At 45.3% G+C, this 18,867-nt stretch overlaps 2 protein-coding genes across 2 annotated transcripts; both read left to right on the top strand.

Annotated features, from left to right (window-relative positions):
• The first annotated feature begins 3,473 nt into the window (after positions 1–3,473).
• Positions 3,474–6,505, top strand: LOC112573692. Its single transcript, XM_025254274.1, has 3 exons — positions 3,474–3,790; positions 4,129–4,184; positions 4,393–6,505. Exons 1-3 carry the CDS (start codon positions 3,715–3,717, stop codon positions 5,704–5,706), a joined length of 1,446 nt encoding a protein of 481 aa, XP_025110059.1. The 5' UTR covers positions 3,474–3,714; the 3' UTR covers positions 5,707–6,505.
• Positions 6,506–11,679: 5,174 nt separating this feature from the next.
• Positions 11,680–18,605, top strand: LOC112568991 (metabotropic glutamate receptor-like). Its single transcript, XM_025246620.1, has 7 exons — positions 11,680–11,979; positions 12,722–12,869; positions 13,100–13,307; positions 15,069–15,249; positions 16,023–16,289; positions 16,547–17,647; positions 17,941–18,605. The coding sequence occupies exons 1-7, from the start codon at positions 11,752–11,754 to the stop codon at positions 18,451–18,453; spliced, it is 2,646 nt and encodes an 881-aa protein (XP_025102405.1). The 5' UTR covers positions 11,680–11,751; the 3' UTR covers positions 18,454–18,605.
• The last annotated feature ends 262 nt before the right edge of the window (positions 18,606–18,867 follow it).

Raw genomic sequence — 18,867 nt, 5'->3', positions numbered from 1 at the left:
CAATGACTGTATTGTCACTATGTGTAGACAAAGACTGGTCCTCAGCGTGGCACGAAGTGGAGTCATGAATGCGGAGGCCAATGACCGTCAGAAAAGCCTGAAGGCAATAAAAGGAATGTAATTAAAGCCAGTGCAATGTGTGTCAGTGAGTCATCGGAGGTAAAAAAAAAAGTTGCTTCTCCTCTCCCATTAGTCTAAAAGTATTTTCTAAAATTGATGCTATGAATCTGAAATCAGCTGCTAGGGAAGATATTGCGGAAGAATGGAGGTCATGAAAGTATAAAGGAGGTACACATTAGAGATTGTTCCGTGAGCAAGTAAAGACGACGGGACGGCAGGGCCATATGTCGAGGGGGGAAAATGGAAATGAGAAAAGGAAAAACCAGCCAAAACGAATGTGTGTGTGTGCGGGAGGGAGGGGAATGGTTGGGTGGATGAATGTGAGAGAGGGAGAGAAAGAGAGAGCAGACGAGAATGAGCGACAGCGACGGAGCAAAACCCACATCTACAAGAAGAAACAATTTGAAAGCGTTAACTTTTTGCTACTTGTGCCCTAAACAATGGGCCGACATGTTGATGTTGTTTAGACGTCGAAACACCAGCAATACAGCAAAACAAACAAATAATTGTCTATCCTGCACTCGGGCTGCAGACTAGAAGCACAGTGTTGCAGGACTGCGCCTGTGCACGCGGTGACCCAGTAGCCTACTAACGAGAGTGCGAGGGTGCCGGTGCAAGTCACCGCCTCCTCCCCTCCCGGTCTGTTGCCGCTTACCTGTGTTCATCCTCTCTGTGCTTGTTTCCTAATCTGTACAATTATTTGGAAGACGTCCAAGGAAGACAGCTCTTCAAGCAGGGCTGCTATCTTCACTTACCTCCTGGTGTATTTTAGGGGCAGGCTTTACACTTTGGGCAGTCTCCACACCTAGCGGAGTCTTACCAGCCACACATCGCCAGCAACTCAGTATTACGTGGTGTGACTACGTTCTAAACACGTTGTTGTAGCCACATCAAGGTCTGGTCTCCTGGCAGACAATACATTACACATCTGGCTGTACGGTCCTCGTTACCAAACAATGGGCCGTTGAGTGCAGACTGTGTGTGTTCTATTGTTCAATGTGAAGATTGGGAAAAGGAAAGAAAAAAAAGCATTCCTTTTAAACGAAGCCAATAAAACTGATCCAATAACAAATGAAACTGAAGTGTTCTCACAAGCACTACAAGTTTGCTTTTTCTATACCGAGTACAGGTCTAGGGAGGTGCCCAGGGCATGATAGTTGAAATAAACTACAGGTATTGCCTCCACACACCTGCTCTGTGAAGGTGTCGGTGCTCAGCCCGTCACTGGAGCTTGACAGTCACCTCCATATCTTTCCACATCAGTTTGTCCTCAGACCAGACGTTCTCTGTGTTACTGTTGTTGGCGATAAACTGAATGTCTGTTGTTTATTTCACAGCTTCTTTCTTTCTGTGATCTGAGGGATTTGTATTTCTTTCTTTTTCCTGCACTGTATACTGTTGACGTTCTTTGCTCGTTTCCCAGTCTATAGTGCTGACGTGAATAGATGTTTACCTGCTTAGTTTTGTTTATGTTTGTTTTTCCCGCTCTATAATGTTGACATTACTAGTTGCTTGTCTAATTATTTTTGTATATGTATGTCTTTTGTGTCTTTTTGTTTGTGCTTTGTTTTCGTGAAGATGACCGGTCAAAAATCCATGGAAAACGAAAAAACAACATTCTGGTTCTACTATTCGATAGATGTGTTGTGTTGTCGGCATCCTCGTGCAGCTTGTTAAACACTGTATTTTCTCCGCCCTTCCTCCATTCTGACCACCGTCTGACATCAACTGTCTTTACTCTCCACCTCTGTGACTTCAGTTGCAGGTCAAAGGTCTCTATTGCTCATCTCAACTACAACTGAAGACCAGCAGTCTCCACTTTCCTTCACCTTCATCTGCGTGGGTTGTCACAGTGTTATGTGTCTGTAATTCGTGGGACGTATGCTGGGGTAAATGTGCATCATGTTAATATGACTGCAATTTATCTGTCTGTCAGGCTGTCTGTCGAATATGAATAAGGCTTATGATCGTAAGATAATGAGGCAATATATATGGCACGTCTCTCTTTTTCAGAGAAGCTGTGGTAGGTAAAAACTCGGTTGGCATGTCATCATCATATGCAGCAATAAAGATGTCGCATGTCAGCAGACTGTTTTCATACGCACACCAGTTGCAAGCTTCCAGAAAAAAATGAAGATATGGCATTTCGCCGGTCCTCACACATAGTTCACGCAGCCATGGGGTTCTTAAAGCTGGCGGCGTTTCTAGGTTGGTGTAAGGTAAGACAGAAAGAAATGAAAAGAAAAAAATGCACCCTGATAAAAAGGGAAACAACCTCGAAATTTCAAATTTGCTTTTCTCATTACTTCCCTTGAAGACGGAACTTGTCAGTTTTCGTAATCTACTAATGTTTTATCGCTCAAAATATTTTGCATGACATGCCCAGCTTAAACATCGTCATTTCTTTGTATTTTTTTAAGCACACCTCATCCATTGTAGAGGAGAGGTAGGATGGCGGGAGATTTACCGCCTATGCTGTATGCTAATTGTGCTCCTAATGTCGCGCGCCGCGAGCACGTGACAGCGCGAGACGTTTATGGTGATGGCGGTGCAGTGGTGTAGGTCGTCGTGTGTCTGCTCTCACACAATATGTCAACGTGCGGTCGTCGGCTTATGATTGTCTTGTGGCTGCGCACGTCTCTCCATGATAGATGTCTATGAATGTGGCCTGCATCACCTCCTGACCCCTCTAACCTCTGAACCCACGTCACCACCTGCCTCATCGTCCTGCGCAATGTCCGACTTCGCTGAGTCCACTCAATCTTTGCAAGCTTTGCCCAGTTAAGCAGGAGTGATCTTTGGGTTATGAGGGATTCACCAGCATCGCTGCCCATGGTAGACATCAGAACAGGAACCAAATCACGAGAAACTTATTTCACTGTTTATGGTGTTTGGTTTTTCTGTTGTTTTTTTGTGCACTGAGTACTTATCAGTATGTTAGTGGTCATGAATGTCCTCGTCCCAAAGAAGTTTCCAGGTGACTAGAAAACCATCTACGTGGGGTGTATATTTGTTTCTGAGTCTGAACCTGTAGAGATAGAGGGGGATATGGGGGAGTAGGGATACTTACCTAATGCATAAACAATAGAATCCATTATCTCTCTGATACAAAATGAAACTTCAGGACTTTATAAAGTATGAACATGATTTATAAAGCAAGTTAATACCTCAGCGAAAAACAAACAAACAAAAAAAAACCGAAAAAAATACAATGATTGTCTTAAACACCTCTAGTTGAGAGCGTGCTATGGCATTAATCACAGTTAAGCACTAAAAGGAAACGGTTGTTTGGACGTTTCCTGGTTTTTTTTTTGTTTTTTTTTTTTTAGTTTTTTAAATTTGTGAGTGAACATTTATGAGGTTTGGTTTTTGAGAGCTCTATCTCTTTCTCCTTCTTACTTTTTAAATAAGCTGTATGCGTTATAAAATGCTGCATGTTGGTGAGAGTACAACACTTCGCCGCAACACGATTCACTGTCACGTGTTCTCACCTCGCCTACACTGCCATCAACAGCTCCATTGTTTGAGAAGTACATCCGCCTGAAGCAAGAGTGCTGAACTCGTTGCAAGCGTTTACCTGCACTACATGGAGGGATGAGGCCCAGGTGCAGACACCTGACGTGGGCAGTTGTGCTGCTGATGCTGACTGTGGTGTACTATCTGGACAAGGGTGAGTCTCACTGACAGCAACGAGGCTGGTGGGTGCAGTGATTCGCGAGCTGGAACGAAAAGAGCATCCTTTATTTTGAAGAAAGGTTAGCCGACTATAGAGTGAGCAGAACATGTATGAGGTCAGCTACTAGGCATTTAAATAGTGGAATTTCTCCCCTGCCAGCCTCCTCCCATCCACTCTTTTAAAGGGACATTAAGAGACACCCATGTATATTATTCGTAACAAAAATCCAACAGTCCATCTAACCCTTTCTTGCATTTCTTTGAAGTCTGATGACTAACGGACAATTAAACATCTAAGAAATCGTTAAACTTAAATTTCCTCTAATGTCACAGGAAAGTCTAACTCTTCAGCCACCTTCAGACGAACTTCGAACTGCTTCTTTAAAGAGGTAAGGTCACGTGCTTTTTCATTTTCCTACTTCTTATGATTTGCAACTTTGCAATATTTCTGCATGCAAATACTTAGAATAAAACTTCTCAATGTACAAAAAAAAAAATCTGTGAAAAGTTTGTACTTTGACAATATCGTCTTCTTGATGATGAGGATGATGAGGATGGGCTCGTTACGGGAGTGATGATGACTCGTTTTATCTTCAGACCAAGGCCGTTACAAGACAAGAAACAACCTTGATGACTGGCCAGCCCAGCGTGTTCAGCTGGTGGAGCGAGGTCCCGAGAAATCCTGCGTTTACCTCTTCCGCCTCCGAGACGTGTGCGAGATTTTCCGACGTTGCCACGCATCGCACGTGCGTTGAGCGCCAAGAGAGGGTCAGAGCTTACTGTGTCGAGAGGTTCCGTGACCAGCTCAACGACAAAGCTGGCAACAACGACACCGACGACACTGAACGATACCTAGCGGCTGGCGATGCTCTTGATGACGATACTTATCGCTCCGTCGACGTCCTCTCGTATGAGGCGGGCTCCACGCTGCTTCTGTTCTGCAGCGTCCACAAGGTTGCCTCCACCTACTGGCTGCGAGTCTTTCGCTTCCTGCACAACGACACGAACGGACGTGAGGTCAGGACCCCCCAGTCCATCAGCAAGCACGAGACTCACCTGGCACCCTTCACCTCTTCCCGCGCCCTCGCCTTGGATTACGTCACGCGAAGGCTCCATCCAGGTCTTCAGGACTTCCGGTGTATGTTCGTGCGCGAACCTTACCACCGCTTGTGGGCTGTGTACGTGGACAAGTTCGTCTTGCCCGACAACTTCTTCTGGTCCCATCACGCCTGGCAGATTAAGAAAATGTTCGGGTTTCCGGTCATGGCCAAAGCAACTACTCCAGGGACTTCACCTTGCTTCAACGTCTCCTTCGAAGAATTTGTCCGCTACGCTGTGAAGACATCGCCCCGCTGGCCGGGTCCTAACGACGATCACGTGACACCAGCTGCGCGTCTCTGTGACCCCTGCACCCTGAAACCTCACTTCATCGGACATTTTGAAACATTGGCCCATGATGCTCACCAACTTCTTCAGCAGTTCTCACTCACAGACCTTGACCCTGAGAGTGACTTTAAGCTGCACGTGCTGAACAACATGCACACCGTGACGCAGTTCGTCTATGAGACGGTAGTAGAGCAACGTCACTTCCGCCACTGCGTCACTGACTTCGACCTTCAGGACCGTCTCTTGCGAGCATTCATCCTCAACGGTTATCTCCCACCGCATGCTGCGGAAGTCCGCCACTTGGCGGCGCTGCGGTCGGTCGGTGAGCTGGTAGCCATGATGCAAGAACTGTTCACATCGTTCAACCGCACGGAGGCTGAGGTGAGGGCACAGAGAGACTCGCACCTGCGACAGTCCTACAGAGCGTTACCTGTAGACCTGCTGCATGCAGTCCGCACCTACTACAGGGACGACTTTCAGGCTTTTGGCTACGACCCACAGCCAGCCGACATATTTCAGCCTTGATTATTTATCTTACAATCGTGAAGCCAATGGTCGAACTGAAGACTTCTAATGGTGCTCGTGCTGGTGCTGGTGCTGGTGTCGTGAACTTTGTCTTTTTATGTTAGATAATGTTCAGTAACATGAAGGTAAATATTTTAGACAGCTGCACCTCCTGATCAGATCACGTGATGTTTGCTATGTGTGGTGATACTCTAAAATTTGCAATCGCTTCTTGCTCTTGTTTCTTCTTTTTCTGCTTGTTTGTTTCTTTATTTTTACCTTTACCATCTCTGGTCTTTCATAACTTACTTTTAAGATAAATTTCTGCTGTTAGATTTCATAGTTTCTTACTGTTCGGAATTCAGAAATGGTTTATTTTTTCTATAACAAAGGTTTGCTGTATATCTAATATATTATGCATTTATTTCATTTTACAGCAGTACCTATGTTGCCTTTCCAGTAAATAAATGTCTCATGCTTTTGTGAAATGTTGATATCAACAAAATCGGGAAAAATCCGCTTCCTTCATAAAACTGATTTCGGAACTTCAGTGTGTAGAATTGGATGTCAGCTTCTTGCTGCTTACATGACTTGGTCCTTTTTTCTGTCCTTTCTCTTCAGTTTCCATCTTCATTTTGTTGATGGTCATCTCCATTTTTTCATTCTGAAGGTAATAGGGAAGTGTCGATTATCTTCTAAAATGTGAGTTCGATTGCCGCAGAGAAAAAAATCCTGTACAACTCGTCCCACGTCATGGTAGTGCTAGCAAACTGCGCAATACGAACATGGAGATGTTAAAGGGCGAAGCACTTATTTAATAAATAAATAGCAAACATGAATTGATGTCGTTTGGAATATATCTATCTACCTACCTAACGGTTGATCGATCATCGGCTCTCTCTCCCTCTCTCTTTATGTTTGCCTTGTACTCAGAAACCTATTCTCTTTTTGTCTCATTTCCGTCGATGTCTGTCATTTCATTCATTCAACATAAGTAATATAATGTTGGCGCTTCCAATTTTCAGCAATCGTATCGGTTACAATACGAGCTCTTTATTTTATCCCGTTCCTTTACTTTGTCTTCATTTGTAAGATCCATTTCCCCAGCCTGTCATCACAAAAAGCTTCGAGTAAAAGATATTTTTCCTGTTTTTATTTCGCTGATTGGCCTGATATTAGTATTTTTGAAACGGCATGAAACTGGAGGCAGATGGTATACTTCTTCGGAAAATATTAATTCCTTAAATCTGAGAGACACACAAAAAAGATACAAGCCTTTCATATATATATATATTGAGCATCACTTAACCGACCCTGTATATTACTAATAGTCTAGGTGTCGACATCTGACTTTTCCTCCAGCTCTTCATCAATTTATGTGGCACAGAACTGAGCTCCATCCTGACAACCCGGACTGACCTGGAGAATAGAGAGTTTGAGGTTCGTGACACGTAGGAAGCTTGTACGGCAACGGCAAAGGCGCCCTCTAGGACTACCCGTTGTAAGAAGGTGATTAAGATATTAAGTGAGGGGATCGTAACAGGATTCAGGACTGATGTCTTCAAAAATGAACTTGTTCTTGTTTTTCTTTAAATCTCAATCGCTTTCTCACAACGAGTAAGTATAGAGGAGGACATATAGTCGAGGGCGAACATCTCTTAATCACAGCACTCACTGAAACTTTCGGAAGTGTTTGTCAATCAAAGGTAAGCAGCAGTGTGTTACAGATATTTGCACCTGGCATTGGTAAGCCCGCTACATCGACTACACCGACAGGCAGCTCCGTGTCACACACGTTTGTCAATACAGTCGTTGTGCAAGATGCCCGCGCGCCATCGTAAATCAGTGTGACGAAAGCAAGGGACCGACGGGAAGACTTCTTGGGACACACTCGGATGATGGCGTGTGTAACAGGCTCCCACACCAAAGAGTCTCCTTAGTCATCGCAAGTGCTTTTTAAAATCAGTTTCCCTTTTCAAAAGACGTGTTGGCATCATTCCCCGCTCTTAGAAGCAAAGGGAGGTAACTAGGACACATCATAGAGTCTACTTTAAACAGAAATTGTGCAATACAACTATAGATCATCTAGTACCGGTGTGACAATATTTCCCATATAAAAGAACGACATTGGAAGGTCGTTTCAGTCAAAAATGGAATGGTCGACGATACCCGTTAGCTGAATGATACCCGGCCATTGCACCATACCAAAGCAGTTTAGTGATAGTCTGAAGGTTCACACTATCATGCTTGCCAAAGTAGACATTTCTAGAAGTGAAGACAAGTAGCATCGGGTTATTTAGGACACGGTTATCTATTGAACAGAGTCAGCAGCTCATAGCGACGATGACTTGGCTTTTGGTGGTTGTCTGGCAATTAAAGGACAACACGAGGGCAACATCGTTTTCCTTACGATCGGGTTAAGTTCATTTTACAATGATAATCCTCCAAATATGAGCACATAATGAAGAAACATCGCTCAGATTGTCGTGTTCAAGAAACGATTTTTTCCCAGAAAATAAACCATCTGAATATTGGAATACAGCCTACACATTTAAACTTTATCTAGAAGCTTCGACAGAAGTGTAAAAAAAGGTCCAGACGGAATTTACTTGACAGACTGGGAAGTAAATCTTCTTATTGAGCTGTTTGGAGCAGGCACACCAATGGGGTCCTCACACTGTCAGTTGTTTTTAGCATTATGCTGGGTAAGGATACGACTGATGATGTGTTTGTGTGTCATGATGTTACTTGTAGACAAGAACAGTGTAGTACAAGTACATGATGGGTGTAGACATCGTCCATGTTGTATATCTGGTGCTTGATCTTTGTTTTAGCTTTTTACCAACAGCTCCGTAGTTGCTTTTAACAGCTCGTGCTTTTGTAGGAAGAAGATCTGATCTTCGTTTTACTGAAAGTCCAAGACTTGCCTGCACTATATCAGTGAATAGGCAACGACAGTTTTTGAAATGTTTTGAGCAAAGTCTTGAGTGCCATGTGGGAACGAAGTTTGTAAGGCATGTTTCCAACGAAGCAGTGATCTATAATTATACTGTACATATGTCTGGACAAAGTTAAAACACTGGCGTCTGTAGCCACTATCTTTAGGAACTAACTCCATCTGAGTGTCGAAGAGAACATTCAGCAATCGCACATCGTGTGCTGGTCTGTTTACTTTTACCAATGATTGCATCTTTTCTCCGAGTCCAACTCATTCAGAATATGCTATTATTAGAAGTACTTCCTGTTTTTCAGATAAATCCTGGTGTAATTAAGAGAAAAACACTAATATGATATTTCTCGTGCCTCATCGTCATAAAATACCACCGAAGTATGTTTATGCGATACACTATTCTTTCTTTCCAGCGATTTCGCTGAGCGCTCGAGCTGCCCTTTAAGTACACACTAGCAAACACATCGACCAGCAAGCAGGCTGGCTGAGCGACCCAAACCTGTCACGTGACAATGCATGGAAACGCAGCGAAATCTGTTTTTTCTTCTCTCTAACCGAAGACTTTGAAGACCTGGTGTATCGAGCTGACGAAGACTATATATTAATAAACTACTCAGTGGGCTCAGGTTGGTTATCGACGAGGACACTTTATCAAATGGCTTGCAGTCCTGTCACACAGAGAAGTATTATCCAGAATTACCAGCCTGTTAGTCGCTCAATTGACATACTTTCCTTTAGCAACCTATTTAGCAACAGCACTTGCATCGCAAACTCCAGATGTCACAGCAAAGTAAAAAAAAAAAAAAAAACCTTGTAGTTTATCAATTATACGATAATCGATTATGCATCCCATCCTAGTCTACAGTACACTAATGTCGACTGCTCTGTCAAAGGCAATAGTTTGTGTTTCACTTTTGATATCTTGATATTTTGTTCATGTAAGTATTGTGAGAGAGAGAGAGAGAGAGAAAGAGTTCATGCACTCGTTTAGTTATGAGTCTTGTGTGCGGTCTTGACAAGCCTGACCCTGTGAAACTCATGTTTGTTTGTTAAGTTTGTGTCTAAGGTACTTACTCTGGGCACTGATTAAAGCCTTTGATGACTAGTCTTTGTTCCTCGTCTCATCTTCTCTATCACGCACTTTTCATACCATCCTATCTACATTTTTCTCTCAATTTTCTTTAATTCATAACCTGCAATTTACATAAATAAATCTACTGGCATCTCATCACAATGTTTTGATTTTCTTGATGTATAATTATTCATTCTGTTTGAATTATATTTGTTGTTTTCCTTGCCGACCACGCCATAAAGTTGTTTATTTACACTAGACCAGTGTCAAAAATAACAAATTACATTTTTTTTTAACCCAGACATGTGCTGGCAGGTGAGTTCTCACTCTTGTGGTCTGACCGCAGATACTCGATACCTGTGTGTGGAACGAATCGTCATTGTAGCTCATTCATTCCGGGTGCCATACACGTGATCAGTTCTACTGGGGTAATGATGTGTCCACCTGAGATGACCTCATGCACTGTACTAACTGTACCTACTCGATCTTGTTTTCTCTGTGTGTGTGTGTGTGCGCGCGCGTGTGTGTGTGTGTGTGCATGCACTCAGCTGTATATTGCTAGCACACGAGCGCTATAAATCTTATCTATTATTATCCTTGGGGATAAATAAAGTTGTTATTGTAAAACAAAATAAAAGGGTTGATGCTGGTTTAGCGAAGTAAGGTCAAATGCCAGCAGACATGACTGACGGACGCCACGCCCACAGATGTCAGTTCCACGTTTCAATGTCTCGCCAAGCCCCGCCCAGTGTCAGTTTCACATCGTTGATGCATTTCGGAAATCGAGCAACTGGCTTCACGAACCTAGACTTAAAAAAGAAAAATTCCCGAATAGCTTGTTGCTGTGAGCAAATATATAGCGAATGAGGCGAGACTGGTGCCGGGTACAGACACCCGGATGAACACAAGCTTGTCGTCTGCGCGGTGCGGAGGGTTTACATGGCAACAGTCCTGGGTGCCATCGACGACAGGTGCGGATACTGAGACCTGAACCACGTCTACACAACAGTTCTGTCGCCTGAGGCTTGCGTCTTGAAAAGGTAAGTTAGAGTAGACCACACCATCAATATATATATATTGTTATCTTCCGCCTTCACCAAAACCATTTCGTCCTGATTCTCGGAAGGGAAAGAAGGAGAGTATCAGCAAAAGTACTGAAGTGCCTGCTGTGAGTGTAGCGAGTTACGAATAATAAATATACCAAACATAACATCCCAAAACCAAGTTTCTGTCTGAGGAAGAATTGGAACATCCAAAACCCATTCTGATGGATCGAGGCAGTGTGTTTTCATGAATCAGCGTCTATCTTACCATCATTTAAAAATGGTTAAACAGGGATTCTGATAGGAGGTAGAAAATTGAGCTCCTCTCACCCTCCGTCTGTGTGTGTGTGTGTACTGTGTTACCCCATTCACCGCGCACACGGAGCAGATCAAAGGGGAGCGTGACACACCACCGACTATTTCTCAGTGAAGGGAAACGATACAGTGCAGTCCCCAGACAAAAGGAGCATATAAATCAGGAACATCCTGTCTCTTCCTCCCCCCGCACTATCTCTTTCTCTCTCTCTCTCCACACACACACATCACTAAGGTACCTTACAAGAAGATGTTAATGTGGTATTTGTTATTATTTGTAGAGCATCTCATAACAGGTCAAACCAATCAAACATTGTGTGCGGACACTTGCTACTGGGAGTTTGAAAGGTGTGGAGACAACTTTCCATCAGCCACAACCGTGAGTGAAAGACAAGACTCCTTTACTGCTGCAACTGTTTCACATTCACAATTACAATCAAAAACAAGTGAGCGTTGATTTTGTTAACGTGGACTGAAAAATTTAAGACTTTGTTATAACAAGTTTTTTTTTTCATATTTCCTTCTTAGTGTGCCTGACCCACCCTCAGACGTCTCACGTGCGAGCCCACAAACTGGAGTCTTCAGTCTTCACAGGAATACGTTCCTCGGCCTGATTGTCCGTACAGGAAGTACACGAGAGTCGTCGTCCTTTGAAGTACAGTCATCGACAGGACTAGACACTGGCAATGTTCACACTTGATGCAGTCCTGCTGGCATTCACATTGAGCTTCATTGTGGATCTTCAATCTCGCCTCCTTGCCTCGTGCTTCGTGGTGTCGGGACTACCTGAGAAGAAATTCGCACACCTGGGTGACGTCAACATTGGACTTCTCATGCCTCTCTCCCACTACAACAGCGCCGAGATGGCTTGTAGCCACCAGATGTTGGACCCTTCCTATGTCCACTTGTCACAGGTAAAATCCATCGATCAAAAAACATGAAGACATTTATTTTGTTAGAACCTATCTTTCGTAAACCAATTCTACACAAGAGCTGGGCGGAGAAAGATGTATACGTAATTAAATTGGAATTGTAAAGATTGCTAATGATCTTTGGGTAAAACTTAAAAAATTGTATGTTAGACAAATGTACAAATGCCCCAAAGATAACTATCAGTGAACATCTTGTCCTATTTGGATGCAGTAATAACTTTGAGACAGATGTTGTACTTGATTTAATTTTACTGCTCGCAAAAACATACATATATATATATATTTTTGTAGACTTAAAAAAGCCATCCCCCAGGTATAACCCTTTATTCAAATATTGAAACACAGATATACCATTAAAAAATTTAATGCATGTTTAGAAATAAACGAAGAGAAGTTTGCTAAACATTTTCTACATTATAAACAACTTGTTAACTACACATAAATACTGATTTATATATCATCATCTTATATTGTACTGACTCCCAGTGCTGTTCATATTGCATATTACACGTGTTCGTGTGTTGTTCATATGAAGCATATGCGTGAAGCGTATTTCCCTGTGAACTCTGCTCTACGTGGCTACGTGCATGCGCAGTACGTCTCACGTAGTCTCTTGTCTTGTTCACGTGTGTTTGAAGTCTTGTCTGCTCTTTTAATGTCGTGTTTGTTGTGAATCCAAGTTTTCATATAGTTATTTCACGGCGCTGCTTGTTTGGCCAAACAGATCGTGGAGTACGCAGTCGGGGTGTGGAACTCGCGGGGCCTGCTGCCCAACAACCTGACCTTTGGCTTTGTTGTCCTCGACGACTGTGGCGATGTCAACATCGCTGCTGCGCAGGCCCTCACCTTCGTGCCGCAAACCTCCTGTCGCAGTGAGATGAAACAGATGTCGGCCCGTCCTCACTCGTCTTTTCCCTGTCTTCTTTCATCAGTTCTCGTCATTTCCTGTCTTTCTCGTGTCTTGTCTCGTCACTTCCTGTAAAAATTCAAAAGTTATTCTGGAAATGCTGACTTTTTCTTCTTTTTCTTACTTTTTCTTCTGTTCGCCATACTTAGAAAACTCTGTGTACACCCTTGCACACTTTCTTGTTTCTGTTTACAGCTGCGGCCAATGGCGAGGTCAGTAGTGACGTCACGGAGTCCTATGACGTAGTGGCGGTCATCGGGTCAGCCACCAGTTCACAGAGCAAAGCCGTGTCGCATCTGCTGGGCCCTGCACGAGTACCTCAAGTCAGCTTCTTCTCCACCAGTGACGAGCTCAGCGACAAAGCTCTGTTCCCCTACTTTGTGAGGACCGTCCCACCTGACAGGTGAGTTGACTATTTACCGCGATGGGTGGTAGCACAAGGTGGGTTAATACGGGCTTCCTGTAAACACTAACTTCTGTGGCATACTCTACAGTGTGAGTCACAGCAAAATAAAATTATTTACTTTTGGGACAATGGATAAAATGTGCTTATTCTGATAAGGACGCATTTAGAATGCCTTCAAACCATGAATTAAACTCATATTCGTTTACATACCAGCGCTGGAAATGGATCGTGTGAAAATATGTATCTCCTTGTGCTCCAACAAAACATAAATCTTAACAGCATTACGGAAATATGAAAAACGATTGAACATTGTTCATGTGTTTGAAGTACTTATCTGACGACAAGAAACACGATATATCAATGATACACACACATATATATATATAAAACACACCACTGTATAGTTAGTGTTTACCAATCCCTGGCTGCGAGCATCTTTAAAAGACCTACACCAAATGGAAGCAGACCTTAAAGCTTCACCACCCAGACAGATGACTAGACTAATTGGCTGGTAAACAGGGAGAGGAAATGTCGTAAGCAGACAGCAGGTCTTGAGAGGAGGAAGAAAGGATGGGTCGTATCCCACGATAGGTAGGGTAGAATCAAGGGCGGTGCACTCACACTTCTCTCAACTCTCAACACAGGTCAGACTGACCTTGATGCCCTGTCTGAGAACAGAGCCAACGGTAATGACAGGGTAACTACAAGAAAATTACATGGCAGTCTTCGACCACGGATAGACAGGCAAGCTCGACAACAGACAAGACAGCAGAACCGACAGCAGACAGGACCGAGAACATACAAGACCATCGGCAGACGGATAGCAAGAATAGGAATCAAAAGAAAGGACAGGTAACTGGTGTACTTCTGCATGAAATTCGATGGCTGACGAGTAAGCAGCGTTGTGCATGCAACAGGCGTGTGGACCAGTCTGTTGGCGTTGATTCCGTGCGATGACAGGCACTTGGCGCACTTTCACGACCTGCGAATCACAATCACCAGCCGCACAACGCAGGTGTTCCAACAGCCAGGTGCTTCACAGCAATGAAGGACCTCAAACTCAGACGCTGCTTGTGTTCAGATTTACAAGATGTCAGGCTGTTATTCCTCTTCTGAAAGCTGTTTGACAAAGTTGCTGCGCGTGAAGCGTTAGTCGGCGTATTGATGAAGACGCTCGTCGAAGTCAGGTCTCGTTGTACAGGCCGCTCCCGACACTCAGAATGGATTTTGTTTATTGTACTCAAGTTCCCGGCTCTAAGTTATGTTCTTACAAGCGGTTGTTGACGTCATAACACGCCATATTGACCTGTGACCCATCCAGCATCCAGCATCCAGCATCCACACTTACAGAAACATTTGTGGTCTAACACAATACACCTCCCAGTCAGTGGTTAGCCTCCTTTAAGGACGTTCTTGTGCGTTGGTGTGCTGTTCTTGTGGAACTGTACATGTGTGTGCTGCTTTGCACAGTTGTACCTAGGTGTTCTGCTGTTGTCGAACTGTACTTTGCTCACTGATATTGCAGCACAAAGCCCGACATTGCTCCTGCTATCAAGCTTCTCTCGCATCCGCTCCATGATGTAATGGTCATGTAGTAGGTGTCAGACTTTGTCTGTCTTTGTCTTGTCTTTCATGCCAGCAACCACGGCAGATCTTAAAACCTTAGATATGATATGGTCTGTCTAAGTAGTCTATGTCTATGCTCTAAGTAAAATTATTAAGAACTCGATAGTGGCCTTAACATTATTGTTTCTTCAGATTTCAGTTTCAAGCCATATTCAGGCTGATGCAGCAGTTCGGGTGGAGCTACGTGTCTGTCGTGTACACAGAGGGCAGTTACGGTGAAAACGGCTTCCGACAGCTGCAAAACCTGTTTGAGAAACATGGAATTTGCCTTGGGGCGGCCATGAAGATTGCAATGGTCATGACCGACCTCCAGGTAGACATATGAACACGTGACTATTGATGTACGCATGTGCTGAGCTATCATTTAAATCATTTAGCTTATGGGATGTTGTGGACCTACGATTGCTTTGGATGGTGTGTAACTTTGATGAGCTACTTCACACGAGAACATGGCGCCGCTGAAACAAAAATTTGTATTTGAACTGGTACAAGAAAAATAGTCATGAATCAATAAATACAATAAAGTTTTAATTCAGAAAAGTACTTGCAGATTAATAGGCAAGACACATTACATTTATCAGGATCCAGGTCTACCCTCTTGGTCTACAGTACACGTCCACAATTTCTTGTCTTTTTAATGACTCCGCGCCATCTCTAGGATGCCTTTGGTCTCCTGCCAGAGGTTGCTCATTCCCTCCCGTCTGTCGCCGTCTTGTAGATTGATTTCCCTTGGCACTTCCTCCTGCTATTTACAGTTCACTGCAAGCTGACACACTCTCGCTATAAACCTTCTTTTCTGTACCGCATTGCTCGAGTCGAAAACCTCCTTCAATCATCATTTGGTTCTTGCAGGAAACCAAACAGTCAACAAGTATCTGAAAGCCAAGAATCGTGACAAGTTCTAAAATTTTCCCCCTGAAATTGTTCTGGTTGCCCTTCTGGACAGTGACTTAAGGAAACAAATTTAGCGAAGATATATTTTTTTTAGGATAAGGATTATAAAATTTGTAAATAATAACCTTAAGTCTTGAAATACCCATTTTCTTGTCCTATGAAGTTGTTGTAATTCAGCGCTGATGTCGTCAGGCTCAGGAGGTGGCGTTGAAGCTGGTGGAGAACAGGAACGCCCGCGTGGTGGTGCTCATCACGTCCAGGGAGCACGCGCACAGCATCATCGCCGCCACCTCTGACCTGGAGGCTGCGGGTCACTTCATCTGGGTGGCCAGCGACGCCTGGGCCAGTGCGGCGACCGCCATGGGGGACCTGGGCCCGGCGATGTGGGGAACCGTCACTGTTAGTCCTTTTGGGTCGAGTGTCCCTGAGTATCACGAGTACTTCCTGAACCTTACTCCGGTATGCTTTGCTGTCTCCTTCTTTCACTCAAGTGTCTCTCTTTCTCTCTCTCAACGCACGCACATAAATCTTTCTCTCTCAGTTAACATACAATACATAATCATTTTGGTGTTTATACGGCTTTTATGTCATGTAAACGTTCACATTAAAACTCTTCTATGTGTTGCAAATGTTCGCCATGTCGAAATCTACGTAAAGGTTCGACTTGTCAGAAACCTTGTATGTCAGCTTCCGTTATTTCTGTCATCTGCTCTCAGAAGGACACGCGCAACCCCTGGTTTGAGGAGTTCTGGGAAGGGTTCTTCAACTGCTCGCTGCACAACGGAACGTGCAGTGCCAACCAAACATTGCACGCTCGAAAGGGCGAACTGTCCTACAGCCGCATCCTCGGTTACGTCGTTGACACCATCGCCGTCATCGCTAATGCCACGGCGCGGGTGCTGATGTCCCCGGCATGTGCCGGACTCGCGGGGCGCCAGGCGCGCACGTGTGTTACGGGAACGAGGCTGTTGTCAGAGGTGAAAGTCACGCACGAGCAGGGCCTGACGGGGTGGTTGGAGCTGGAGGACAACGGCGACCGTCTGGGATCGTACGTCGTCAGCCAGGTCCTGCCACTCCACGCCGCGGTGCCTGGCGCGCTCACGTCAAAGGTCGTCAGCACGTTTGACGCGCACTCCAAGACCTTCACGGAAGTGAGCGATGTGGACTGGCGGTACCACACTCGCCTACAGGAGGAATCGAACCGTCTTAACTGGAGTCTTTTCCCTCCCGAGTCTCGCTGCAGCTGGCCGTGCAGCATCGGGGAGGCTCGCATACCGCAGGAGGTGACCTGCTGCTGGTTGTGCAGGCCGTGTCGCCCCAACGAGCATCTCGTTCTCAACGGCACCATGTGTCAGACATGTCCCACCTTCACCTGGCCTGACCCGGCCACCGGCTACAGCACGTGCTACGACATCTCGCCAGACACGCCCACCTTCGCCAGCCTGAGGGGAGTGCTGCAGACGCTGGCGGCACTGGCGTGCTGCGCGCTTTGCCTCGCCGTCCTCGTCTTCTTCGTCCGTCACTGGAACTGCCGCATCATCAAGGCGTGCTCGCGCGAGCTGTCCCTCCTCATGCTGCTGGCCATCGGCCTGGGCTACGTCACCATGGTCACGCTGCTGGCCCCTCCCAGCGAGGTGTCGTGTCGCATCAACTACCTGCTCTTCTGCCTCAGTTTCGCCGTTATCTACGGCTCGCTGCTCGTGCGCGCTCAGCGCATTTATCGCATTTTTGACGCAGGTCAAAGGTCGACACAAAGACCTCGTCTGATTGGTTCCAGCCACCAGCTGCTCTTCGCGGCAGGTCTTATTCTGGTACAGGTCAGTTTTCATTCGTGTTGTAGAGATAAGCAACGATTTCATCTTCTCGTATACAGTCATTGTGTCTGTCTTTGTAAATGTAATGCTCACAATTTCTGGTTGCCTGCCTTCCTGACTGGCTGACTGACTGGCTGGCCGTCAGCAATATTGCCTTTATTTCTTCTTCTCTACTCAATACTTTCTACAGTGTCTGTCTATCCGTTCGGGATTACCGTTAAACAGGTAAGGACTACTTTGACTATCGATAAACAACTGACTGGTGTGATATCAAGAGGTTGCCATGTTACTTTCAGGTGTTGATCTGCAGTCTGATAATGAGTGAGTACGGCCCCTGGCACCGGCGGTTTATGGCGGTTGCCATGGAAGCGTACGTGGAGGTGAGTTGCGAGGTGCCGGCGGTGGGCCTGTACTCCTTCCTGGTGTACAACCTGCTGCAGGTGGCCGTCTGCTCGCTGCTGGCCTTCAAGACGCGGCGCCTGCCCGACAACTTCAACGAGTCTCGCTTCATCTCCATGTGCGTGTCCACCACGCTGGTCATCTGGCTGGCCTTCGTGCCCGCTTACATGGTGTCCGGCCGCGAACACCTGCGGCTGCTGATGCTGGCCCTGGCCCTGGCTCTCAACCACAGCGTGGCGCTCGTCTTTCTCTTCCTGCCCAAAGTCTACGCCGTCCTCTACCTGCAGGACGCCGCTGACGTCACGGCCACTGCCATGACAAGAGCAGGTGTGACGATGACGTTGGCACGTCACGCGCAGCACCTGAGCTCCGTCACCGCAGTCGTGAGGCGCACAGTGACGACCACGTGATCAGAAGCGGACAGGTGAGCTGTGGCCTCTCCTCATCCTGGTGAATGCCGGACTGTGACTGATGTTAGGGTCAGCCACGTTTTTCAAGCACATCAGACCTCAGCCCTGCCTGACACTCTTACTTGTCTGTAGGAGGAAGACGGCAGTGATCAGCATCAAAATTCTTTGATTTGTGTGAACGATATTCTTTTGTATGTCTATGTATATTTTGTTTATTCGTTTTACATGGTTTGTATGCCAATGCTAGCTCGTGTTTATATGTTGTATTTTCTAAACTTGGATAGCTACGGGCTGCTATCTTCAAATACAAATTAAAATGTGTGGCGCAAACTATTTTATCCCTTAGACCTGGAAGACAGGTGCGCGAGCTGTACATTGGAGGTATCCAGGCCTGAAACCGAGTTTGTGATGTTG

The sequence above is a fragment of the Pomacea canaliculata genome, linkage group LG1, assembly GCF_003073045.1.
Source record: "Pomacea canaliculata isolate SZHN2017 linkage group LG1, ASM307304v1, whole genome shotgun sequence".
Taxonomy (NCBI): Eukaryota; Metazoa; Mollusca; class Gastropoda; order Architaenioglossa; family Ampullariidae; genus Pomacea; species Pomacea canaliculata.
This window is presented reverse-complemented; position numbering and strand designations above follow the sequence as displayed.

What these genes read in the sequence shown, in the direction of transcription:
- LOC112573692 (XM_025254274.1), top strand. Translation starts at nt 3,715, where the DNA reads ATGAGGCCCAGGTGCAGACACCTGACGTGGGCAGTTGTGCTGCTGATG. An exon ending in GGTGTACTATCTGGACAAGG is followed by an intron (nt 3,791 to 4,128) that starts GTGAGTCTCACT and finishes CTAATGTCACAG; the next exon opens with GAAAGTCTAACTCTTCAGCC. An exon ending in CGAACTGCTTCTTTAAAGAG is followed by an intron (nt 4,185 to 4,392) that starts GTAAGGTCACGT and finishes TTTTATCTTCAG; the next exon opens with ACCAAGGCCGTTACAAGACA.
- LOC112568991 (XM_025246620.1), top strand. Translation starts at nt 11,752, where the DNA reads ATGTTCACACTTGATGCAGTCCTGCTGGCATTCACATTGAGCTTCATT. An exon ending in AGGACCGTCCCACCTGACAG is followed by an intron (nt 13,308 to 15,068) that starts GTGAGTTGACTA and finishes TTGTTTCTTCAG; the next exon opens with ATTTCAGTTTCAAGCCATAT. An exon ending in TGGTCATGACCGACCTCCAG is followed by an intron (nt 15,250 to 16,022) that starts GTAGACATATGA and finishes TGATGTCGTCAG; the next exon opens with GCTCAGGAGGTGGCGTTGAA.